This window comes from Amblyomma maculatum, chromosome 1, assembly GCF_055883805.1.
Source record: "Amblyomma maculatum isolate TAMU_Amacu chromosome 1, ASM5588380v1, whole genome shotgun sequence".
Lineage (NCBI taxonomy): Eukaryota > Metazoa > Arthropoda > Arachnida > Ixodida > Ixodidae > Amblyomma > Amblyomma maculatum.
The window spans coordinates 60,935,059-60,961,824 of NC_139344.1; the positions used below are offsets into that span (position 1 = coordinate 60,935,059).

Here is a 26,766-nt window from a genome sequence, read left to right on the forward strand (position 1 = left end):
TTCTTTCTCAGTGTTCAGAAGCAAGCTTTTCCAGAACTTGTAGAAACGAGTGGCAGTTTCATCGCTTATTTCTGCACCCACAGCCAAGCTGGGAAGAGCGCCTAAAACTTGGTGCTCTGCAAAATTTGCCCAGAGCGACACCTCTAGGAGACCTCATGAGAAAGTAACACTCGGCGTGCAGCATTTTAGTAGGCTGCCGAGCTCAATGCTACGGGCTGGGACAATGAGGTCGCGATACTGTGAGACCCGCTACGGAAGTTAGAAAATAAAGTAAATTCTGAACGACAAAAGTGGGAGGGGAGTTCGTTATGCGATCGAATGCAACTGAATGCAATGTCAACAAGTTTTTCTCGTTCCTTCTATATCGCCTTCCTAATTTTTAGCTGGAGACTGCTCCTTTTTACTGGATACTTTAACCTTCGGCGTTTCTTTTTTTTTTTTTTTTTCTGTCTGTATTCAACAGAAATGTGAGCGAATTGGAAAAAAGGCACATGACATACCTGCTTGACAAGATCACACCTGTACTGGAGAAAATCCTGAGATCAGAGGTAATGTTGCAAAGCATTTGGTAGTCATGTCTAAATAGGTTCCTGTTCTGCCTCTGCTTTTGGGATTGTGGCAAACTTAACACAAATGCTTGAGTGCGTTGCTTTGACATTAGTGCCACTGAGCTTTGTTCGCTGAGTTCTAGACCATGCTAAGATGGCTGAAGGGCACTTGCTATCATTGCAGCTGCAAAACCACCATGTAGTATTAGCATGGTCCCTGACTAAGTGGCTCCTGCTCAGTGGTGCTATTGTCAGGCTCAGTATGAGGTGCATTGTGCACAGTGTGTGTTAGAACATGGTGGAAGAATGTAATAGGTGGCTAACTGACGCTAACGAGGGTTAGCGAGGGTTAACTTAGCTTTTAAGCATGCAGGCTCTGTGTGATCTGAAAAATGCTGCTAAAACACATGATTCACTTATTCCATGTTCTAAAGGCTGCATGTCAGGTTGTACTAGAAGTTTGCAGGCACTAAGCAAGCTTCTATTGGGGGGGGTATGTATGTGGCATGAGCATTTTTCTGCCCATAACCCTTTGGACTAGAGCTCATCAGGATAAATTGAACGCGATTGCAATTAAGAGAGTACTAGTTTCTGCACCCTTGTCTCTAGGCATCTGGTGCAAATATCTGTGGCATTATATGGATCTAGATGTCCGGTGGAAATTCGTTGACTATCCAGGAAATCGTCAGTGAAGCAGCTGTTTTGCAGAACATTGCATCAACGTGGAGGACAGGATGTTACGGCATAAAATAAATTTCATGTATTGTTGTTCCAAAATGCAGCGCATTTCCAGTTTACAGATCCAGTTTACATTTTTTTTTTTCTTGTGCCATTGTTTGGGACATTAGGACACAATCATTAGTCTTCAAAATAATGTATGCGTCTTATAGGTTTATGTGCCTTTAATCGTTGTCACCACTGTAGAGTTTTTACTGCTATAATTTTGCTTTTATGTGTGTGCGTGTGCATGTGTGTTATAACATATCGACTTGAGCATCTGCCTTGTGTGTGGTGAGAGGTTCAACCTTCAATGCTCCTGGCTGTTGACTGGTTTTCCACTTGATATAAACTTCCCCCTGGTCTGGTGCTCACCTCCTTTGGAGCAACAAACTTTGACCTGACTTTGTGCAAATCAAAGCATCTCAGCATTCTTTAGCCAAAGTGCCCTTGAGTTATTTGGTGCAAATTAGTTTTGCTTCTATGTATTATTTTAGCTTTTAGTGCACGCCAGAGAGATATCAAAGTTAGGTTTTTGTAGCTGTAACGAAATAAAATAAATGGAAAGCATAATAAGTCAGCTATTCAGTCATTCTGTCGTGGCAGGTCTACTGACTTATAGGCTGTGCAGAAGTACAGAATAGAAGACGGGACATCATTTTTGCTTGCTATCTTTACACGCGTTTGAATTAAGGGCCAGCAGCATAGAAAATTTTTGACTGGAAGCTTGCCCGCAGCCCTCCTAATTCGCTCAGAAGACTTCCTAATTTTGACTGCACTTTTGAGTTGACAAGCACTGCTCTTTACCTCCTGAAAAAATTGTTTCTGTGCTCAGGAATAGTTTTTGCGAGAAACTCTGCGGAACCAACAGCTGCATCACAGTTACTAGCTTTACCATCACCGGACGCACTAAGGCCGTCGGCACCATCGGATAAGCAGCCGATGAAAGCCAAAGTGGTTGTGGCCTATGTATTAATACAGCATGTTATATAAGTCTTAGCAGGGGCAAAAGCAGTGTTCTGCCTATGAGGCTTCTGAAGCAGCTGCGTCGGCTCTGGCATAGGCTGCAAATATTCCTTTCAGGGTGGATGCAGCCACTCCCCCTCTCCCATTGGCATGAATTGAACATTGCAATTTTTGATACCGCCAGGTTGGCAGATTTGAGAATGCTGTTTTATGTGCCGAGTATGTCATAAAACTAATCATGATAAAGTTTTGAGGTACTTTGATAACTGGCACTATTGTTAGAAGCATTTAAAAAACTCTGTAACTGATAATTAATGCACTTGGCTTGTTGCACACTTAGGAAAGTTACTGGATATGATGTATTCAGCCAACAAATATACTGAAAAATGAGGGGCTTTTTATATTATACATACGATAGCCAACAGCCACTGATCATATGAGATTTCTTTCTTTTTTTGTGCGTGTGTTGATCAATGTGACATTGGAAGATAATCAGTTATAAAGTAGAAGGAAACCACATGCCTCCGGTAGGATCTGAGCCCATGACCTGAATTTTGTGTCTGACACTCTACTGACTAAGCTATGGCAACGGCTGTTCAATCTTCTTTCTTAGCATACAAATGTAGGGAAAGTGGGGGTCTCGTTACGAGATACGCAACGCATGGAAACGCATGGCTCAGGTTTCGTTGACCACCGTGTCGTCATTGCAAGCAGGGGTCTGGTCTCTCCGAAGTGACCGGTTCGCGTGTGCAAGGAGACATTGCAGCTGTAGCGGCCATGTGTCGGTTCATCTACACAACATGGATCGGTTGGGTGGACGATGCTCACGTTGAGGTCTTTGCGGAAGTTGTCTTGACTCGCTTGGTTGGTTGTCGCAGGGTTGCGATGCGCAGTCCTCTTGCCGGACATAGTTTCTCCATGTTCGCAATGGAGCACTTTAGGCAGATCGTGCGCAGACCAAGTTTCTACTGGCGTTGCGATCACGTAAGGAGCCGGCAGTGTGAACTGTTCGCTTGCTGCTGGTCTGTTGGTCTGATCGTTCAGTGCCGGATCTTCCGTCAGGGCACCTGGCTTTATGTGGTCAAGGTGCCGACGGGTTTTTGACTTGATTAGTTAAGATCGATGCCCGAGTCTCTTCAGTACGGTTCCTTCTATCCAAGCAGGGCTTCCTGTGAAGCTGTAGAAGACCGATTTTCCTAAGGCCACTCATCTCGTAACGCAGTCCGAGGTCACCTTTTCAGCAGGTCGTGACTGAATGCGTATGAGAGCCGTCAAGAGCTTGTGTTTGAACATGAGTGCGGCAGGTGTTGTGCTCATTGTTGCTGAAACAGTTGTGCGCTGCTTGAGCAGAAACCGAGCCAGCCTGCACGCGAGTCTTCCAGACTGATCCTTGGCCAATGCTTCCTTAATCTCATATACCATTCTCTCTGTTTGCCCATTCATGGCCGGAGGATAGGCAGCACTTGTAATGTGCATTACACCGTTCTTTAAGAAATCTTCCCATTCAAGAAGCGAAGGGCGGGCCGTTATTTGTTACCAGCCTTTCGGGATTGCCGAAAGTTGCAAACAGGCTACCCAGTTCCTCGATTAGAGTCGGTGACTGTATGTTGCGCATGTAGCGCATTTCGAGCCACTTGCTGTACGCATCTACAACAATTAGTGGCATCCTTCCCTCCACTGGGCCAGCGAAGTCTGCGTGGACTGTGTGTCATAGAGCTGTCGTGCGCTTCCAATCAGGAGGTGATGCTTTACGCAGCATACTTTGATGCTGGCAGCAAGTTGCACAATTTTTAACTTTACGCTTTGTGTTGTTCTCAACACCAGGCCACCAAAAATATCCTTGAGCGCACGCTTTCATGGCCAAAACACCCCTGTGGCCTGCATATGACAAGTTGACTAAGTCTTTTCTTGCTTCCGCTGGAACAACCAGTCTGGCCCCGTAAATAAGGCAACCTTCCTGTAGCGAGAGCACAGGTACCAGCCTTGCAAAAGCAGAAAACTACTGCCCAGGAAATCTGTGCAAATCACCGCTGCACTTGACGCAGCTCTTGTTACGCGGGACAGCAATGGATCTTCCTAGCTCAGTTTTGTGAGTTGATGTGGAAAGTTTGATGCTCTGCGCGGAAGCCAGCTTGAGCACTTCAGCAAGGGGGTGTGGCTCATCTACTCGGGCGGGCAGCGGCAGCTTGCTAATTGCATCAGAATTTTGAAGCAGGCGTTCAGGCCTGTACACTGAATCATAATCGTATGTGGCCAATTTCAAACACCATCGGGCCATCCTAGGCGAGAGTATCTGTGGTAACTGTCTTTTTCCCATGATACCAAGGAACGGCTGGTGATCCATTGACACGGTCACGTGTCTGTCAGCAATGTACTGGTGAAAATGGCTCACGCCCAAAACTACTGCGAGGCTCTCCTTGTCTAGCTGTGAGTATTTTTTTTTTCTGCAGCTCCCAAAGTTTGCGACGCGAGCGCAATTGGGGCCTTTCAGCCGAACGCATCTTTCTGGGCTAAAATCTTGCTGTGCGCCATATGGTGACACATCCACTGACAAAAGTAAAGGCTTTGTCTTATCGTAATGCGCAAGCACTGTGAAAGAGCGAATCAAACGCTTGATTCGTCAGATGCAATTTGGTGCTCTTTCTCCCACGTCCAGGGTGTGTTTTTCTTCAGAACCTCGTACTGCTCTCCGGCAACTGTAGTTCCGTTTTCTAGAAACCGGTCATAAAATGCCAAAAGCCCTAGGAAAGCCTGCACAGAAGTCTTTTCAGTCGACTTTGGAGCCTGGAAGATAGTGTGTGGACCTTTTTCTCAGTGGTATAAACACTTTATGCGTCAATTTTATGTCTGAGAAATTCGACTGACTTGATGCCGAAGAGGCATTTTTCTTGCTTGAGGCGTAGGCCTTTCTTGGTTAGCCTTGACAGGATTTTGTCTAGACGTTGCACATGCTTTCTTGTGCCCTTCCCACTGACAATAATGTCGTCAAGGTAAACACTCACCCCAGGAATTCCTGCCAGTGTTGTCTCCATCATACGCTAAAAGATGGCTGGCGCAGTGGATACTACGATGTTTGGCGTCAAGTAGCCTCGCTGATTAAAGGACATCCGGCGCCCGTATAAACTTCGAATATTAGTGGTCTTCCCTCGACTTTCACATCACCGAGGAATTTTATTCTGGGTTTTGGGGCACGGGTCGCTGTGCAGAGTGTCATTGTGCGGACTGTCGTTGCTGGACTGAACGTTCACACTGTGCGTTTCTGGCCTTGTGTTAGGCTTGCCTCCCTTAGTTCTTGCAGAAGATGCAAGCTTTCTCGATGTGGCGTTTCTTGGAACAAAAACAGCATTGTGTTGTCCTGAACTTGCACGAATGAGCCTTATGCCAGCTGTCACATCGATACCGGCGTCGTTGCTGCGGTGAATTCTGGTGCTCTTTTTTCGGTTGCAAAGTTTTGTGGACTTCTGCGGAGCTCGTCGCTTCCTTGAGTCCTTGCTACTGCCTCGAGACGTACTTTCTGCTGACGGCCAGGTCAAAAGTGCGCTGAAATGTCAAGTCTTTCTCCGCGAACAGTCTCTGTTGGAGGTGCTCGTCGTGGATGCCGCTGGCGAATCTGTCGCAAAGCATGATGTCTTGGGGCAGCATGGTGGGATTCGTTGCAACAGTTGTGTGTCCTTCTGCTGGTGAAGTCGATCTCGCAGACGTTGTTGTCATCACTCCGAAGTTGCAGTGGGCTGTTAAACTTCTGAGGGCTGCGATGTAGTTGCTGATCGATTCTTCAAGGAGTTGGTCGCATTGCTGGAAGACGTACCGGCTATACAGCTCAGGTGGTCTAGGGTCGAAGTGCTTCTGGAGAAGTGACTAAGTCTTAGTAGCTGACTTCTCCAGGAGTCTTTGGTGCAACCAGCGCGCAGATGATATCAAAGGTCTCGGTCCTGTAAAGAGTCGGGAGGAGCGCGCGCTTCTTCACTTTGTTGGAGACGTCGTTTGCAACGAAGTAGAAAGTGAGACACTGCATCCACGAAGTCTAATTTTTGTCGTTAAAGAGCTCGATGGCACCGTGTATCGCTCCAGTAGCCATGGTCTGACTTTCAACTGTGTCTGCTATAAATCCTGCTTCTCGTCGCCGGTTTTATGTTTGGGGCGTGGGAGCCCCGTGAGCGAGGAACCTCTCAATTCGATTGCTGGGTAGAGACTGCGTTCATTGTGCTTTTGAGAGAGAAAAGAGAGGGAGAGGGAAAGAAAAAAACATGTAAGGAAAGCATTGCTTCTCGTGCCTTGGTTGCGCTCACGGTCCAAAGACTGTAGAGTTCCAAGTAAACGTAAGACTTGAGTTTTGTTGGTCCGCACGTCGTCGTCGCGGGCAGGGGGATCCCTTCTTGTCTATCCAAAGCGGCCGGCTCGCGCATGCAAGGAGGTATTGCAGCTGGAGCGACCGCACATCCGTGTGCTTGGAGGCGGGGTGACTGTGCATCAGTTTGCGCACACATTAGTAACACTACTAGAACTAAAGTAAAAAAAGTTCCAGGAAATCATAAAAGTAGGGAAAACTATAAAACATCACCAGCAGAAATATCACTCTGAAATTTATGGATGTTTGAGAAAGGATAACCGTGGCTGGTGAGTAACAAGTCTGTGAGTGTCGCTACTGAAAAATAAATGAAAAGCAAACAAAGTATTTCTGAGTGGAGTTGAAACTGGTTGAATAGCAAATAGAGCAGTTTATTTGTCTTCACCAGAGCAGACCCACTTCTGTTTTTATGACAATTGCTTTGGTCTTGGCTTGGCTATGTCTCGCTTTCTAGGCACAATGGCTTGTTTATGTCACTGAGACTAGCTGAACGCTTTCTTTGCATTTACCAGATAGATTTGTCACTCACACTGAAATGCAACATAATATACAATTTCCACTGCATTCTTCAGACTAGTGGACACAACAGCTATGGTGATCATTGATAGGAAGCTCCACTAATTGGAGAACCCAATGCGCACTCCCGATATTCTTGCGTAGATGCTCGCATGTGCAGTCGCGCTTGTGCTCTTTGCAGCAAGCCTGAGGACTTTCGCTATGTTGCATTCCTACTGCAGGTGCTTCTTTTGGTCATTTCATTGCTGATTGACCTGCTCTTTTTTTGCTGAAGTTATAAATAATAATGATGGCGCAGGTATGTCGCTCTTGTGTTTTCACTGTGGCTGTAGCTAAATCTAGCAATGGATGGTGCTGCATCTAATGTTAAAATGTCGTTTACAAGCAAAATTGAGTACCAAACTGTAAGGCTTATTTGTCCTTTATAACCAGTTGTCTTCTAGATTCAGTGTCTGTTAAAAAACAGGTCCAATATTGCGTCATGCGTCTTTTTGAAGAAGAATAGCGAGACTTGGACAAGGACGGAAGGAATACATACACGGACAGGCACTGACTTTCAACTGATGTTTATTGCTCGGAACGTGGTAATATGTATATCAGGCTGCAAACAAGCGAAAACACAGAAGCGATACACATTTGATTATGCACTGGAAAACACCACCACGTCACTTCCCTGTAGCTAGATATCTCAATTTCTTGGCTGACAACGTCAAGGATGGGCTGCTGACACAGGATGCATTTGATCAAGCAATTTGTGTGGCTACAATAATGATTTCACGGGTTAACATGTCCCGATGCCTATTTAATACTTTTGTTTTTTTTGGAAATATGGCTGGCAGTCTTTGCTTTTACAATCTCTGCAATGGATGCCGAGATGCCCTTTAATGGAGTTAAAAACATTGTTATTGTATTCTCTTAGGCGCTTGTTAAGGCATCTGCCCGTCTGGCCGACATACTGTTTATTCTTCAAAATGACATACCAACTCGCCCAAGCATCAGTTCTAACGAATGATGCAAGTAATAGCGTGGCCAATCATTTGGGTGAACAGTGTCTCTTATATCCAATTGTCTGTTACATCCATGCCTCTTAGGACAGGGTTTAGCTTTATTATAAAGAGAAGAAAAAACTTCCACATGCCACTGGCAGATAAATACCCATGACCTCCGAATTTCATGTCCGGTCTCCACTGTTGAGCTAGAGACTGTTTAATCTTTTTGCTTTCTTGTAAAAGCCAAGCCTCCATATGATATGTATAGTGGAACGTCATTAGTTAAGACTTGAAGGTGTTGAAAATGGGATTGACTAACGCAAAATTCATGCTAGAAAGGAGCCTGTTACATACTCTCCTTAATACTAATACTCTTCGTGGGTTTGTGCAGTACGCATGTGCGGTTGCGAGCTCGTACAGTTTTCGGGCATTGTCTGCTGCCAAATGCACTAGTCAAAGTTTGTGGAACTCGCCTGTGTCAAATCCTTTCTTTCCGAGTGCAGAAAAATCGCATCAATTCAGCCTTAAAGGCACTAGGAAATATGTTCAAATTATCGAATGGCCCTAAAGAACTGCCAAAAACCATTTGCATCGCAGTAATATTTTATCTAATCAACACTATACATTTGAGGTGAAAATTGTGTGACAATGATGATTTTTTGCAGTTTCTGCAAGTGCTTAGCTACGAGCACACTGTTGTCAAAGATATGCTCGAAAAGTGCGAATGCCTCCGTGGTCCTGATCACAGTGCAACGCAGTAGCAGGTTCCCTCTCGCAGAACAGCTCGTTTTGAGAATGCTTCACTGCATGGTATGTGAGGACCGGCCAAGCATCCTCAAAGTGTGGGGGTTCAGCGAGGGATTCGCATCTGCACTTCGTCTAAGCCCGCTGTTAGCCCACCATGTGTCGATGGCAGTATAGCTATTGAACGCCATTTGCAGCCGGTAGTTTTTATGGCAAGTCAATCAAGCATCCACAAAACTGCTGACCCTCTTCCTCCACAGTGTGGCAATCTGAAGTTTATGTAAAGTGATTTTTTTTCTATAAAATTTGATTTTTCGGACATTTTCATGGTTCCTGGAGTGTATGAAAGATAGATGCCAATTTTTGCTCCGAACTTCTGAGGAACATTCATAGAGTGTCGGCCACTATAGATCAGCTATCAAGACTCTGCCATTGCCTCCTCTATAAGAATTCAAATTGACGAAGCCGAGAAATCGATCAACAGGGGCGGCAAACCAAACCATGCAGTGAAACAACCTTTCACTTTGTGAGTGTGCAGACGACACTGCTGCACATGCGGCCATCAGCCTGATTTTGCTTTTATTTTCCTGCAGAAATTTGTCAGTAAGGCGTAAAAATATTCTAGACGGCACTTTGGACCATTAAAGTGACATGAGGCGAAAGCCATTATAGCGCGGTGGAGCGTAGCTCTCTACTACGGCACTTCTATCTCCCTCTCTTCTTTCTCTCCCACCTTCCTCCCTTCCTTTGCGGTGTGGTACGTGTGTCCGCGGAGATATATGGCAGATACTGCGCCTTTTCTATCGTGTAAATCAATTTCAAACGCCGCTGATGCCTGCTGTACTAACGCCTCCTAGACATCTGGGTCTGCTTCTGTTTGCTGTGTGGTGTGGCGTTCGAGGAAGCGCCAAATGAAAGGTGCCACATGGACGCCTGGATCGGACGCCCGGCGGGGTCAGCTTCATATATGCATGAATCGCCTGGTGATGTCATGACCTGTCATGACGATACACCTCGCTCATTGTCAAACACAAACAGCATCTCATTGAATGCATCAAAATTCACTGGCATCCTGTAATTTGTTTACAGGAAATTAAAGGCACAGTATCTGTCACTCCTGTAATCCTGCTATCATTCTCACGGTAGACAAGGGGAATTATGAACAGCGTTTCACGATCCGGAACATGCCGCAGTTGGTAAAGCGCAGGGATCCAAGCTGGCTGGGGTCCAAGGGATGGAGGTTTGATTTATTTTATTAATTTATTTATTAATTTATTTTTGATTAATTTGATTTATTAATTTATTTTTAACGCTCTTAAAAACGTGACACCTCTGCTGACAACCTTCTGTCGACAGTGATGAGGCATTAAAGGCTTTTGCCTTGAAATGTTCTAATTGGTTGATTATTTTTCATCTGCTACAAAATCTTCGCTGTATCCACTAAGGCGCTTGTAGTTAGTTCGTTAAAACCAGACCAAAACTGCATTGAAAATGCAAAAATTGAGTGGGAAGTTGAAACTCTTATGCGATAACCACTCTTTCGCTATAAATAGCTTCGGTGTAACCGGACTAGACTGTATTTTTATGAGAGCATGAGGTGAAAACTTTCATTGCAGTTTAAGTTAGACTGAAGGTGTCCGAATGAAGTTACCTGAAGTCAAATGTACTGCACAGATTTACACCATAAAAAAATATGTTCTCACTAACTCATGCTAGCTTACAGTGCATCTGGGAAAATGTTTGGCTCTAAAATAATGTGTAATTTGCAAGGCTTTGAAATAAGCATTGTCTGGAAACATCATTGCAATTGCTTTAGCATTGATATAGCATTGGGAAATGCAGCATGTAATGGAAAGAAAACGCAAGGCAGAGGACGTTGGCTGCAGAAGAGCTAAGTGGAAGAAAGAGATCCGAGTACTTGGAGGATAAATGGGCAAAGTGGTGACACTTCACCTGAAATTTAGAGCAGGGTCTTTTGTGCCTGCAAAACTAGTGGTCTCTCAGGATGACTGAGCAGAAACAGAGGGAAGGCCAGCAGAAAGCAGGTGAGGTGATGAAGCTTCACTTGTTAAGTGGCCATAGCTAGAAGATACTGGCAATTGGAGATCACTGGAAGAGGCTTTTGAATTGCTGAGAACTTTTATCTGGCTTATGATGAGAGGTGTTGGCTACATGTATGCAAGTGCTCATATTTTCTTCCGTTGTGGCAGGTGAGGAGCTGGAGGTTGCAAGTTTACATGAGAGGCGGCTGGAAAAAAAGTAAGGCATTATTCTTCTGCTGTGCACTGTCTTCTTGCTACATGGATTTCTAATGGCTTGGCATCTTTGTGCAGGAGCGCTGACCCACCAGGTCTTCATCCACAGGTTCACTACTAGGCAGCATGATCTTCTGGTTGAACTTTTTGTGAACAGGTTTGGCACTCGAGAGGATCTGGTGAGTGGCGCTTAATATGTCTTGAGAACACTTATTTCTTAGGCGTGATGTAGCTGTGGTTGGGCAGAAGTGACAAAAATGTCAAGTTGGTCTTTGGTGCCTTTATGGGTGTCCGAAAATTATCTCTGCGATCCTTCCACTTTACCGAGTCTCATTCAAATGGTGTAGCTGTCTGCATTTGTCTTCTGGATCCTTCTCAGTAAAAATTTGTATTTGGCTGCGTTTTAGCGACTCCTGTTGCGTTCCTAGTTTTGAAAATTTTGCTCGTAGCACAGCACACGCATTGACGTTGCATTTAGTTGGGCAGGGTGCAGTTTCGTGGTGTAAATATATAGTTGCATGGAGAACTCATATGTAATGAAAAACGAAGAAGCCTATATGGGAGGGAGGTCACAATGAGAGGAATGTAGGAGGCATGCAAGGAGAACAGCAGGAGGAAGCCATTGGAATACTTTATTAAAATGACATTTTTTTTTTTTCATGTGGTTCGTTTAGTCTCTGAGAAACAGCGGTTAGCTATCATGGCTTGCAACAAATTTTTTTTGGCACTCACTGAAGTTGAAAAGAATGAGCTCTTCCAAGATTGTGAGCTTGACACGCAGGATTAATTCCATGAATGCTAGCTCGCCTGATCTCACACCAAGTATACGAAGCGAGCTTGATGCGTTATTCTCCTTATGTGATGTGCTTCTAGCGACATAAAATATGGTAGTAAGTTGTCAATCGCTATTCACCTTATACAATGAAAGGTTACTAATTCAAACCTCGATAATTTGAATTTTTCGCTAATTTGAACTCTGTTGCTTAGCTGGGCAAACTGTATAGAAGTCTGTAGAAAGAGCCCCTTAATTTGAACGTGAGTCTGTTCTGCCACGGATGATTCGAGCTGCGTGCTGCCGTGGCTGGGCGGCCTGGAGCCCAGCACATGGCCAAAGAAATGCCCTGCGATAGTGTGGCACAGTTACGAAGCTGTGCGCCTCCAAAATGGAGGCGAAGGTAAAGCCAGGTGAAAACATGCAAGAATGGGTAAAGCCAAACCGCTACCATGACCAACACGGTCGCCAGCGGTGACGTAGAGGTTGGCGGCCGCGGCTGCCTGCTCTCCGTTCTGCGTGACCTCTGAGACCTGCAACTCAGTGCTGGTGAATTTGACCACTGGTAATTCAGAAATACAGATAAGTCTTAGACTGATGGCATGGTCGTAGCCAGTGCTACTGTAAGCCTGTGTCGTCAGGCAGGCAGTACGGGTCTCGCATCAGTTAGGCCACGTCAAAGTGTGATTGCCATTGAAAGCTTGGTTGTGAAAATAGCGCTCCTCAACCTGAACTCCATGTTGTGAAGCTGAGTATGCACCTCTGGAATGCGCACAACAGCAAATGTGATGAAACAAAAACGGCCTCATCTCTTACTCGGTTTGTTTCAGTTTTATATGAGCTTCACACTGTTCGCGCCAGCCCACGGCAACGGCAGTTGAGATGGTGAAAAATGTTTATTATCAATGCTCCAAGTCCAGGGCAGTGTAAATGGCGGCTATCGGCCGCACATCAGCCAGCTAATTTATCGTAGTTGCACGGTGTTTTGAAAGCCTGTTCGCGGTACTGTACGTTTTCCGCGCTTCCATCATTTGTGGTTCTTCCACTGCTCCGAAAACGTGCATTCTTCAATTTTCGTTCAGCATGTCGTGCCTCATTCGTGAGTCGCGACACAGGCTGCTTAGGTGCAGACATGGGCATCCTCACAAGGATGAACCATCATGAGGGCGTCCTCACCCTCACCTTATGAGGATTTGACTCTGTGGGGTTAGGGTGAAAAAGGATAAGCGGTGAAAAATTTGCTAGGGTAAGGTGAGGGAGGGCAGAGGTGGTCAGATGAGGGCGAGGGAGGGAAAAATACAGAGCTTGAGGGCGAGAGCTAATGCTCCACGAGAGGCGTAGTTTCTGTAGTAACAAAATGTATGTGGTGAACACGAAAGGTGCAGGTGACGAGTGCACTTTCTCCTCCACTGGGCTTGGGTTGATGAAGGAGCAAGAACGAAAGCGAAAGCTACAAAAATAATCACCGACCCAACAGGGAGCTGCCGGGAGTCTCAGAGAGCGATATCACTGAACAAGATAGGAATGGCCACTCAGGGGAACAATGAAGACAGCGAGCTCAGCAAAAAAAGTGCGCAAATAAAACAAATGAACTTGTCCAAAAGACAGAGGATGCACAGAAGGAACGCTGAACTCAAAAGACGTAGGCGGGTAATATCTGGTTTTCTTTTTCGTTTTTCTTTTTTCCCCTCCCTTGTCTGGACTAGCTAGCCTGCATGAGTAGTTGACGACGAATAAATTGAACTTCAGTGGCAAAATCAAAGCAAAATTTATTCACAGTGTTGTAGTACATGTTTTGCTGGTATGCCTAAGAGGTTTCGTGACTGCCTGGGCAGCAAAGTGTTATATATAATTTACATAAGTTGCGTAAATCAGAGTTCACTGCAAAACCAGTGAAAAATAAACAGCAATGCACTTGGGCTGATAAAAAGCTGTAAAATAAATGACTGTTCACAACATTCGATGCAATCTTTGTCATGGGTTTGCAGACATAAGCAGAATTTTAGTATTTCTTTTACCACTTTTCGCTTTGTTGTGAACTGGCAAAATCTTCGTATATATCATGCATTAAATATATATGCGGCATGCAACAGCCTCTTCTTTCAATAGTTTCTATAGCAACAAGTTTTACTTTTTCTTGAAAGGTTCGTGTGGTACCGACCCTTGGACGCGTAAAACTTCAACGCCTCGCTCTTAGTGTAAGGCTGACTCAGTATTAAGAAAGCAGAGACTTGAGGTTAAATTAAACACAATTCCGTGATGTCTGATCTCTAGCTGGCAGGTTGAAATTATGACAGCATTGTGTTTTGAACACCTGGTTCCTCTTAGTCGTTTCTATGGAGGGAAAGAGGCTTCCTCTCTTTGTTGGATTTCCCATGTTTTGTGTCCAAGCGGTTTTTCACTTCTCTTGTGAGACAGCACAATGAGTAGCGAGATAGATGCCTGCTTTGAAATAGCGTCCGGTTTTCTGCCTTGCACCAAACACACGCATGCACCTTGTGTATTGCTAAAGAAACTAAATACGAAGCAACCAAAGCCACCACTCGTACTAAGACGGGAGTGTGCTTCGTTCGGCGGGGTGCAGTGTTGGCTGTGGCCGTTGCACATCTCAGCTGCACGCACCACATCTTTGGCTGGCGGCGTTTCGTTCCAAGACTAACTCGGCGCACTAGCGGTATGCCACTCTGAATGGGAGGCGATAAATAAATCACCAAGCGAGCAGGTGTACACTGGAGAATCGAGTAAAACAGCGCTAGGCAAGACGACGCGTGAAGGACAGACAGAAATGCGCCGACGACATACTAGACTCCTCCCATAGCAAGCACTGAGGGCAGCTGTCATTAGGGAAGCTGTTTGAAAAAAAACTCTACCGTGCGGCGAGCAGACCATATACTCTAAGTAACGATGATCTTATCGGATCTCCCTGAGGCTGGAGAGATGGGTCCATTTGGCAGCATTGCTTTGAGAAAGGTATACCCACGTTTACTGCTGTTCATTTCCTTCCCACTCGTTTTGTCTAAACGAAGGGTCCTCCATGAACCCAGTTTCAAAATAAAAAATCAGCGAACGGCAAGTGTGGCTGGGCAAGGTCTTCAGTTTGTGTTGCTGTGTAGCTTTCGATCGAAGCACTCAAGATGTTGACGCATATTTTGAAAACAACGTTTTACTGCGCACTTGTAAATTCTACACATGTACAGTGTGTGTGAATAAGTTTTCAGTGCGGCAGCGTCCACGGATAATTTCTGAAAACACAAAGTGCAAGTGAAAGATGTGTACGAAGTCGTGCAGGTTGGATGCGAGTTTCGTTCTTCTACTGCTCGTGTCTTGACAATGCGTGCAATCCAGTTTCTAGCTCTGTTCAGGGTTAGTTGGCGCATGTGTTGCTTTTCTTTCCCCGTTCATAGCGCTGCTTTCTCTTCATATGTGAACATTGATTTAAGCTCAGCGCAGTGAGCAATGAAACCTTGTGCACAAAATGCTGGTCTGTTCACCTTACACATCATACTGCTCATGCTGCTCTGGTTAAGCATTGTCTCGTATAACTCTCATAGGAACGAGAAAAATTATTTCGGGCAGCCTTGCGCTGATGGGTAATAAACGAAATAAAAAAGGTTGGCCATTCTAATAAAGTGCAAGAAAGATTGATGGAGGTTCCTGCGTCCAAGCTATATAGGATCATGGTTTGTTTGGCGAGATGCCCAGAGCTCTTCCGGTGGGAGGTCGGGATGTGACCGGAGCACAGCTTTGGTCTTACCGAAGGAGGCGTGTCAAAACGACGGCCTTTTTTTATGTGGTCTCTCGCAGATGACGCCACATGTACAGCTGAAATTGAAGTTGTGGTTTCTTACGTGGGCATAGGCCACCAACCACCGCGGGTTCGAGTGTCGCGCGAGCCGAAGCCCCGATCAGCCGTCACCACGTGCACACTGAAACACCGCAGCGCGCACTCAACCTCACTGGGAGGAAAGCACTTAGCTTCAAGGACACAAGCCTCCAAGTTCACAAAGGAGACGTTTATTGAAACGCCATCCTCCAGCGGCACACACATACACACACACATGCACATACACATATATACAAACGCACATACACACACATACTCAGTCACCGTGTTCTGGAAGCGCGCGAGGAGCAAGGCTCTCGTGCGCGCCGCAAGCACGCAAGGGCATGCTGTGATCTCTCTCTCGTAGTGACCAGAGGGTTCCTTTGAGAGAGAGTGGGCAACCACCGCAAGGTACGCCTGTCGCGGATCGTTGGATCACGATCGACAGGCTCGAGCTTCGCTCTCAGGTCGGAGCAGACGAACTCGAGTACACACTGGTCTGTGTGGACAAAGGCCAGCAGACAAGAACAGTAGCGTACGCACCTTGTGATGTCTCGGAGGGGTCTCTCTCTGAGTTCCGCTCGGACGGTCGCGCGAGCGCGGCCGTGTTCCCGCCAAAAGGCGCCAATGAGAACAGCCACTGGGACGCCAGGGCGGAGCTGTGGCCGAGCGACAGTGACAAGTCGTCCGGACATCTCCCCGCCGCCTCAGGCGGGAGAAAGGGAAAGAGGAGAACCACAGAGAAGCGGGAGGCTGCCGCGCAAAGGGCAGCCGCAGCAAGCCCGAATCCCACAAAGTGTATGCCCTATGCTCACAAGCTTTGTCCCCCCCTTCCTCTTTTCCACACATGCGCACACATTATGCAAAGCCCATGAAATTTGCGCCTCTATGTAATAGTGCTTTGCTGTTACTTGAGTTACTGTGCACTATTCTGTTGTCGAATATGCCATGTACACCCCGTGCCTTCCATCTGCGGCTGTAGTAGTTCGAGTTTCCTTGCAAATGTAGTGTGCGGTATTTCGTTGCTTTACCCCTTCAAACGTATGGAGCGTTAACCGGTGGGCAGGTTTATCTGGTTAGTTATGGCAGTGGCTATTTTCCTTCTTCCTGGCAGTCTCGCCGTCAATCCGCCTTTTGCACGAGTTTTCTGCGCATGCGCGAAGTCGTAGCGGCGACCGATGGAAACACATTGAGCGGCGTCAACGGCGTTTCTCGGCGCCGCCAGTGCACGGGGGCTGACGGCACGGTGGCCATCACAGGCTTGGCAAAGAGATGCCAACCACATCTGCCGCGTACGGTTGCCACTCTCTAAGCGCGCCAAGATGCAAGACGTGGTTTTTCAGGTTTCCTTTGCCGAGCTGCGGCCAACAACGACGTGAAGCTACAATTAGGGCCACCAAGCGTCAAGATCTGAATGGCCGACCTTAGCTACCTACTGCGTACTCTCGACTGTGCGAAAAACACTTCGTTACAGGTATGTATGCATCTAAAGGAAATGTGCATAATGAAAAGTATCTACCGGAGTTTGCACCAAGCCTGTAACCCACCAGTGATAGCCTCAATGAGCATTTGTTCGGCACTTCTGATGGCGATGTATTTTGTAATTTGTTTTCTTTATGTGCGAAGGGGCCGGGTAGCGCAGATATCACAGGTGGCTGTGTGCGCTAGACCGTAATATTTAGCATGTTTTATCGCGACTGCCGCCTGACTAAAAAGAAAAGAAAATTTGGGCGTTTGTTATGCACCGCCGTTCGCGAGCCGAGTGGTTGAGCTGGTCATGAGGCTCGCGAACGGCAGTGCATTAAAACGGCGTATTTTTTTTTTTTGTTAGGCAGTCACAATAAAACATGCTAAATATTACGGCCTAGCGCACAGAGCCGCCTGTGATATCTAAGCTACCTAGCCCTTTCGCACATAAAGAAAAGAAAGGACAAAATACATTGCCTTCAGGCCCCGCCGCAACTAAAGCAATCACGCACCGAAACAATCCTCATTGCAGCTATCCCTGGTGCGCTACAGCCTGGGTGAAAACTCCAGTAGGTACTTTTCATCATGCATATTTCGTTTAGATCCATACATACCTGTAGTATCTGTGTTTTTGCCGCTCGGAGCATATGACGCACTTGACACTCTTGCACAACGCACAGTATTTTTTTTTTTAAATTAAAGGCTCGCCTTCGTGCACGCCAAAGCATCCGGATTTTGTTCCTTTGGTGTACGTAATCAGATGCACTTCGTTAGGGAGCTTGATAATCGTCGTCTACGTCCAACCGTTTGCAACGGCAAGGAAACCGCCCGGCACAATAAATGAGTCTCCTGGAGGGTTCATGCTCGTTCACTTGCAGAGTGGATCGCTCTGGACATAGAACAGGGTTGGTTCCTGACCGAGATACGCATCCGATATGTAGGAGATTCACATGTGTCACCAAGTTGTTGATTCCGCAGAAATCGCGGCGGAGGCAGAAATGAACGTTGGAGATCCTTTCACAACAGAATGACCATTCTCTGCGCACCGAGAACCTTTTCACCACTGCGACCACATCCGTTCTGACTCCTGAGGCCAGAAACCGGCTACAGCTCTGAATCATCCATTGCCAGAAAAATGCAGCGCGTTTCCTGCAGGTGTGCATTCCGGCCGGGGCAATGCCCTTTTCACGGGGTGTGTATATGTGCCTCTCTGCCGATCTTCGTGGATGAAATCCTATGGCTGCACGGTTGTAGACGACGCGAGGAGGAAGCGACGCTCGTTGCACCATGCCCGCGCATATGCGCCGCTCAAAGTCACAGGAGACGATTCCACCTAGCTCTGCAGCATCAACAAATCCCTGGTTGCTTTGTCCTTTGAGATCCCTCTCTCTCTCTCTCTCTCTCTCTGCCCCCACGCTCTCCTGTCTGCCGAAAACCTGCACGCTGAGAGCGTCTCATTCTGTCACGTCGAACACGGCCCGCGCTACACGCTCTTACAATACGAAGATAGTATATGCGTACGTGCGTTATGAGTGGATTGTGAAAACGCTCTACCTTCCCCCATACTGCGTGAACATGATATGCTGCAATCACTGTCACTACTTTCCGCTCCGAGGCCAAAAAAGGGGGGAAGCTTTCATTTTCTACTAGCGTTGGCATGGCCATTTCGTATGGTGCGCTTTTGCGTCGTCTGCTACACTGCCGCTCAATGTGTTTCCCGCCCGCTCCCGCATGATGGCGCCACATCCTCGCGCAAAAGGCGGATTGGCTGCTTAGGGAGCTGTCAGAATTTAAAAAAAAACATTTTTTAACTTTTCACAGCTCATAGTTTTTTCTACGCACAGTGCATCTCGGCCACTGTCGCAACAAGTACCAGACTGCTCTTGCCAGTGATCATTTACAGCATGAATGCAGCCGCCGTCATTTTTTGAGTCCATTGCTAGCTTCGAGAAATTGGGATTGCTAAGCTTAAATGATTAACACGGCTTGACACTGCCGAAACCGCACGTACTGAACAGCTTGCGCCTACTTTGACTCAGTAACTTTGGAATAGATTGAGAATAATAAAACTGCTAATTGTGAAGTTGAATGCGAGGGAGGGACATCGAAATGACTGTCAGGGTGAGTGAGGACCAACAAATTTTTCTGAGGGAGGGCCACCGATTGTAAATTGAGGGCGAGGGTGGAAAGTCTAAAATGAGGGCATTTGCCCACCTGTGCTTAGAAGTGGGCACCACCGCTATTGCATCGCACCGTGAAGGATTCCGGGGAGGCCGTCCCTTACCATTTTCGATGAGTGCTGCTTTGCATTTAGCATTTAGGGGAATGCGAAACATTATCATAGTGGTGCTATTTCCATCAAAAAAAGTAGGCGACTGTTGCCCAATTATTCACCAAACAAGTTTACAGTAATGCAGGAAGTTATCTGTATTTTCTTTTTCTTTTTTTTTTTTTTGAGGCCATTTGATAATTCAGATTTCTCTTCTCCCGTGAAGTTCGAATTAGTGATCATTTACTGTATATTTGGTGTTGCCAACAGTGTTGCAAGATTTTCTTACCTTGTAGTGCGTAGGGTGCTTCCAAGGAACGTAACTGTGTCTGTAATGTCCGCAGTAGTGTGATAGTTGTCAGCATGTATTTTTATGGGGCATGCAGGCAACATGGCATCGTACAGAAAGTTGTACTGGGCAGATGGGTGTACCCTCTGTGAGGCTGGGCTTACATTCATGGGGGAGCAGCATAAGACTGGGAGGCCTTGGGAGCCCTATCAACCAATGGAGCTTTTGTGTGGCACAAGCCACAAAGAGCAGACGATGCATCTGGTTTAGATGCTTTCCTACGGAACCTCTGAAACTAATTTGATGCTGCTTAGGGGCTTGAGGAGGGGCATCGAAGATGTGTTTCACCAAAGTGTTGAATGCTTCTTTTGCTCCTCCACCCCCTTCAGCTAGAGCCTCCGACTGAGAAATGTCTCTGCAATTTCCTCTTTTTGATTTTGCCCAAGTTTTTTTATTTACATTTTACACCTTTGCACTTCTCTCCACTCACCTCAATTTGCTCATGAGGTACTGCTGGTGCTTGTTGTTTCTGATGCTACCTTGCTTTGTATTTTAATCATACCACATGTAACATGGAGGCTTTATTCTAATTATGAGGTTTAAAACAGCTGTGTAAGCAGAACATCATCAAACGATGAAAAGAAAGAAAAAATGTATACCTAATAAAATTAGATATTTCTCCAAGATGTGGTTACTAGGGGACTACAACGATAATGGCAGCATTTTGCTGCAAGATGGCACTTCAGTTTGTTTTAGGCGATTGCAAATGCCTCACTAAAATTATAAACATTTGTTTTTGGATATGAGCGTACACAATCTGTGTACTCTCAGTCTTACTTACCTTGTCACTCGTCGAATAAACTGCTTTCATCTTGACACTGACAAACCAGCTACATATATCCTTTTATCCATGCACACACTGGCAGACGTGCATTCGACGTGGCAGCTCCTTCATGTCATGTTCCCTCTCTTTCTCGTACCAGAAGTGGTGCAGACTCTTGCGTCCTCTGGTCTGCACATTTAGCTTTCCTTCTTGCCACTTTCCTCAAATCCAACTTAACTCTTCAGTTTCCTCTTTTTATTTTCCTCATCAGCTGCCCTCCACCCTTTCCACTCTTCATTACTTCTTTCCACACTGTGCAATCCTGCTTTCCTTCAGCGACATCTTTCGATGCACACTGCTTGACATGGCCCCTGTAATGCTCTCGCATTAAAGCAAAAAGTTAGCTTCGGTCTCGTTCTTCGGGAGCGTGGCTGCATGAAACTCGCTTATATGAAAATGTGTTCTTTTTCATATAGCTTTGACCTGTACACACTGTATATGAGGAGAATGGAGGTTTTGTTAATAGTATCTTGACCTCTGTCTCTCTCTGTCCCCCCCGCACTTTTTTTTTTCCTTCTTTGCAGAACGGTGACATTATTAACCAAGTCCTCATGCCAGAATATATCATCAGAGTAGTTATGGCCAACCAAGGCACTACATACCAAGAGACCGACGAGCTTTTGAGAAAAGAAGCCGGAGTGGCTTGCTTGGTGCCGAAAGACTTCTACCACTGAACGCACACTCGGTGGGACTTTCCAAGTGTACCGTGACCTCTGCTTGCAGTCATCAGGTTGAACTTTCTGCTGCGGTATGTTTGCTGGCAGAGTGCCCAGTGATGGATGCCACTACCAGGTTCTTTCAGCTATGGTGACAGGTGCACCCCCGTCTGGAGCCCTTGTTGGCAATAGTATGAGCTTCAGGTATTCTGTCTGTGTCGCTGAAGCGAAGGCGACTTTCACAGTTTTGTACACAGATAAAGCTGTGAGCAGCTGGTCTGCTTCTTTATTCCATACTCATTCCAGTTCTCTATATTTATGTACCTGTCTGGAGTGATCCACCTTTCTTCCTTGCTACGGTTTTCTCCCGTAACCGTGCTTGAAAGGTGACGATCAAATGAACAAAGTTTTGTTTTCTTTTTCAAAGCTATGCCTTTGTGCTGCAGCAAGTTTATGTGTATGTTGGAAATTTGTTCCTTTGGTGAAAGTTAGCAGGCTCCTCAGCTGCATTTATTTGGGCCCCATTGTTTCTCCTTTGTGTTTTAGGTCTGAGGTACTGACCTAAGTGTTTTCTGTCTTGATGTTTCGTTGCGCTGTAAGGGCTGTAGCATCTTGTATTGACCTTCATATATTGACCTTTGCTTGCAGAGAAATGTTCTGAACAAGTGCTGTATGTGCTGCCTCTTTTTATTCTGTTCAAATAAAAGAAAGATGCAAAGTTTTTGCTGTGTTGCACAGTGCAAACCATACTCTGAATGTCTTGCTCAACAGGGAGGCCTTTTGCAGTAGTTATCCTTCTTGGAATTGACCCGCACTAATGTCCTGTAGTTCTTATTGCAAACCTGTCTTAAAGTGGCCTTTGGTATTGCATTTAGCAGTGTATTTTCATTCTGTTGAGCATACTTTTGCTTTGAGTAAGATGCCAGAAGAGAAGACCTCTCTGAAATGTAAAAGTATGCTTTGAGCTTAAATTGTGAATTTCAGCTAATGGGTAAAGACGATTTTAACACTAGTCGGTTGCAAGTTGAGAATTGGCTTGGCATCTTTCCATTGTTGATTGGGCAGAAGAAGTTTAGGTGGTCTTGAAAAATCCTTCTACTGACTGGCTGTGTTTTATTTATTTCTGTTTACTGTCGATGCGAGTGGTAATATACATTATAGTAGGTTTCAGGGAGCTACCAGAGAAGACAGGTTATACAGTTCTGCTAATATGACATAACTGGTACATTAATGTCATTGGGCTAGTTGGTACGTAATAATTGTTATTGAGTGGAGAAAGATGGGAAGTTATGCTGTATTGACTTTTTTATCATCATTTTACGTTAAAGGGACAGATTTACTGAATTTCGGCATCAATTTTTTTTTTTTTTTTGGCACAATGGAAAGATTGGTGTCCAAAGTGTTCTATTTCATAGCAGTTTTGGTAGAAATGCTGTAAAATATTTTTGCCAAGAATTTCTTGATCAGTGTATACGCCCATTTTTATGTAGCCTAGTGCTGGAAGTCATGAGCAGTGACTGCAATGACAGCTGGTGGTTGACAAAAACAACGTACCGGAAACAAATATAAATTTCATTCGTCAGACAGTAGTTGGATATTTTTAGTGTAGAGTAGTGTCCTTTTCAGTTTCCACACACAAGGCTGGTCGACAAAAGATTTAGTGGGCACTATCACTGCTTCATCCATGAAATTAAAAACATTGGCGCCATGTGGTGGAAAAAGCTGAAAGCATGCTGCATGTGATGCGAAACGAAGGGTTGTTTTTATTCAAGGGCACACTGGAGAGAGCGCGCAGTATATAATAAGATATGACAAGCACTCCTAGAAGAAAAGAGCACTGTGCAAACTCAGCGATATTTCCTTGAGATGTGGTCACTTGAGGTTTTGCAGTGATAGTAACGGGGTTTCTCTTCAACATGGTGCCTGAGTTGCTTTTAAGCGATTTTCAGTGGCAAATTAAAATTGTATATTTTCTTTGATTTTGTAGTGCTTGATCTGTACTATATGAGCAAAGACCTTTTTCATTGGTGCCATAATCTCACGACATGCTTTGACCAGTGTTCTGTCCCTTCAATAGCGTTAACACTTAGCTAGTGTTTCCACAGCTCTGGTGTTTGCATTGGCTAGCTCAGGTGGCTCTGAATTCTTGGAATTAGTTTGTGGATGAGAGTAGCTATTCAGAGCAAATTGCTTTTGTCTCGAGCTATCTTTGTGGTGTCTGGTAATGGTTCCCAGTAGATTGCAAACATTGTCATTCCATTTAACCTTGCCTAGCATGGCTAAAAATTTTTTGCCTGCTTCAGTTTTATCGAATGCACTGTTCGTAGGCATAGCGCACCCACAACAGTACTCGTGCAGCCAGTTTTATTGTCATAAATGCCGAGCGGTGCAGTATTTGTGTTGCCAGCAAAGAGTGCCATCCTTGGCATCTTTGATTTGTGTTGTGGTTAGTTAAAGACCTCTTTCTGGCCAATGAATGGTGTTGTGCCATTCACTGAAGCTTCTTATATATTCATACCAAAGACCATTGTCCTGTGGACCTGGTATCGTGTCAACTTGTTCGTACATCCTGTTGCGGAGAGTATTGCCTGGCGGCATTGATATTTTTCTGTGATATTAAGTTATTCGCAGCTGGGGGGTGCTGTGTGAAGTGAACGGGCCACAGGTGGCTCGTACAGTGATGTCAATAAATTATCTGATGCTTCAAAACGTGTCTTTTTATTAGTAAAGAAAGGTGCACAGGTGTGAAAAACTGCAGTAAATTGTTTTTTTTTTTTTTTTTTTTCATATGAAGTGAAATACTCTATTTGTGTGTGAAACAAAAGGTTTCGATTAGCCTATAGTAGAAAGAATTATTCACTGAAGCCTTCAGTTCTTCTGCATAACAAACTATAATAGAAAGACCTGTGCAAATTGCAGTGTTAACATTTCAGAACTGGAAGCATTGTTGCTAAACTAATGCACAGCACCATAGGTGGAATTGTCATCATTGATGATTGGTTTATCATTGTTCAAGGCCATGTAGCAGTCGTGGCATTTGCACTACATGCTGCTACGTATTGTGCACTATATGATGGCAGTGTTAAGTTATGTGTGCACTACATGCTCTATATTCTGTACTACTTGAAAAATTCTTATCAGCTATTTGATGGCAGCATTACGTTACCAACATGATTTTAATCAGAGGCAAGCTGGCCTTTGTCACAAGAAAATGGTATTATTAGAAAAACTGTTACATCTTGCATTTGGAAGAAAGAACATGCTAAGGTTCCTATATTGTGCCATCAAGGAACCTTTCTCTCCCAAGCTGAATTCCATTGGCAGATTCGAAGCACTTCTGAATCAACTTTATCTCTCTTTTCAGAGTGAGGCTATTCTAATGGCAGATTGGGAATGATCAATGACCTAAAATTCCTCCTTAGAGCAATCTGGGCTGCTCTGTTGAAATAAGCAGGTTTGACTAAAAGCCTTCCTGATGTAGCCTCACTTCTTTTCTGCGACTGTCTCTAATTCTGTACCGGACGATGTGAATGACAGAGCACAAAGAATGTTAGGTGTTCTTTCTGTGTGCAGTAAGAATGCATGTCAGCTTGGTCCTGCCAGAACACAACTGTTCCAAATGCAGATTCAAGCCGAGTGCACTCCTTTGGATTCAGGTGCACTGTAGCGAAGTTGGCAAACGATCCATATCTGCAATTTGCATTCATAATCAAAAATGAGTTGCCATGACATTGCACATTTTATATAAGTAATGACTGGTAGTTCGTAAGGTAAACTAGTATGCGCAAAAAGCAAAAAAAAAACAAATAGTATATAGTAGTGCAGATAGCTCGAAATTGTAATGCAGTTTTTCAGTTTTGTACTGTGGATTGCCACTTTGCATATAACTCTTACTTCCTTCAAAGAGGGTTACGCCACTCAGCAGTCATTTATTTTACTTCAATTTTTTATTTTACAGGGTACCACGCTTAAATTTTCTAACCAGACCTTATTTCGGTTCAGGCATCCTACGGCTAAAATATGCAAAGAAACAAGGGTATGTCATGTCGTGAAAGCTATAATATAGCTTTCATTTGCATATTGCATTTGCTTGGTGGACCACCACAGTGAACACACCTAGCAACTTTCTTACATTTATTTACTGCTGAAATAGTTATACATCTTGGTCTGCTTCATGGCTGCTTTTGATGCTGTTCAACGCAGCCTCTCCCAGCTTAGGCCACGAGGCTCATGACCGAGGTGTCCAAGCTGTATATGTTGACAAACTATGTTTACAGTGATTGCAAAGTGCGATCGCGATGTGAAGTGGCACCGCAACTAGCGATTCGCAACTAATCTATGTGTCTCGTAACACTACAATAATTCAAGTAAAAAAAGCAGCACGATATTGTAAATGTAACCAGCTTACCACCGAGGTTCTAAAAGAGGCCAAAACTATGAAACATCACCAGCAGAAATATCCCTCAGAAATTTATGCTTGTTTGACAAAGGGTAACAGCAGCTGTGAGTAGCAAGTCTGTGAATGTTGCTACTCGGATGAAAAATAAATGAAAAGCAAGTGAAGCATTTCTGAGTGGAGTTGAAACTGGTTGCATAGCAAACAGAATAGCTTATTTGTCCTCGCCAGAGCAGAGACACTTTTGTATTTATGTCATTTTTTTTCATCTTGGCTTCATTATGTCTCGCTTTCTAGGCACAATGACTTGTTTATGTCAGTGGTACCAGCTGAGCACTTTCTTTGCATTCACCAGATAGATTTGTCGCTCATACTGAAATGCAACTTAATAGACAATTTTTGCTATTTTGTTCAGACTAGTGGACACACCTATGGTAATTTGTGATAGGAAGCTCCACTAGTTGGATATCCCAGCGCGTGCTCCCAATAGGCTCGCTCAGATGCTTGCATATGCAGTTGCACTTGCGCTCTTCGTGGCAAGCCTGAAGAGCTTCTCTACATTGCATTCTCACTGCAGGGGCTTCCTTTAGTCATTTCATAGCTGACTGACCTGCTCTTTGTTTGCTGAAGTTAGTTATAAAATGACGGCACAGTCGTGTTTCTCTTTTGTTTTCACTGTAGCTGCTACTGAACCTGGCGATGGATGGTCCTGCATCTAATGTCAAAATATCTGTTGCAAGCAAGACCGAGTACCAAACTTTAAGGCTAATTCGTTCTTTATAGCCAATTGTCTTCTACATCCAATGTCTGTTAAAAAAGAGGTCCAATTAATTAGCCTTAGTGGGGCCAACCGTTTGGGTGAATGTCTCATATAACCGATTGTCTGTTACTTCCATGTCTCTTATAAAGAGGTTCAGTTGTAGAAAGGAAAGGGTAAAGACCACTGAGGTTTATTAGTGCAAAAGCAACCAAAGCAAAAAAAGAAAGTTGGAATAGTCAAAATCCTGCCACAGGCACCTTGTCTCCACTTTTGAGGCCGCTTTATGTGCCCGGGCATGTTGCAAATCTTTGTCGCGGTAGCTTTCACTGTCCGTAAATCATTTGAGCTAACAACTTACCACCATCATT

General features: G+C 45.0%; 1 protein-coding gene across 1 annotated transcript in view; it reads left to right on the forward strand.

Annotated features, from left to right (window-relative positions):
* Window positions 1-22,614, forward strand: part of LOC146202546 (uncharacterized) — a 215,239-nt gene extending 192,625 nt beyond the window's left edge. The window contains exons 7-10 of the mRNA XM_084588222.1: window positions 464-548; window positions 11,039-11,087; window positions 11,162-11,262; window positions 21,111-22,614. Coding sequence (XP_084444348.1) covers window positions 464-548; window positions 11,039-11,087; window positions 11,162-11,262; window positions 21,111-21,260 — 385 coding nt within the window. The 3' untranslated portion in view covers window positions 21,261-22,614. The remainder of the gene's footprint in view (window positions 1-463; window positions 549-11,038; window positions 11,088-11,161; window positions 11,263-21,110) is intronic.
* The last annotated feature ends 4,152 nt before the right edge of the window (window positions 22,615-26,766 follow it).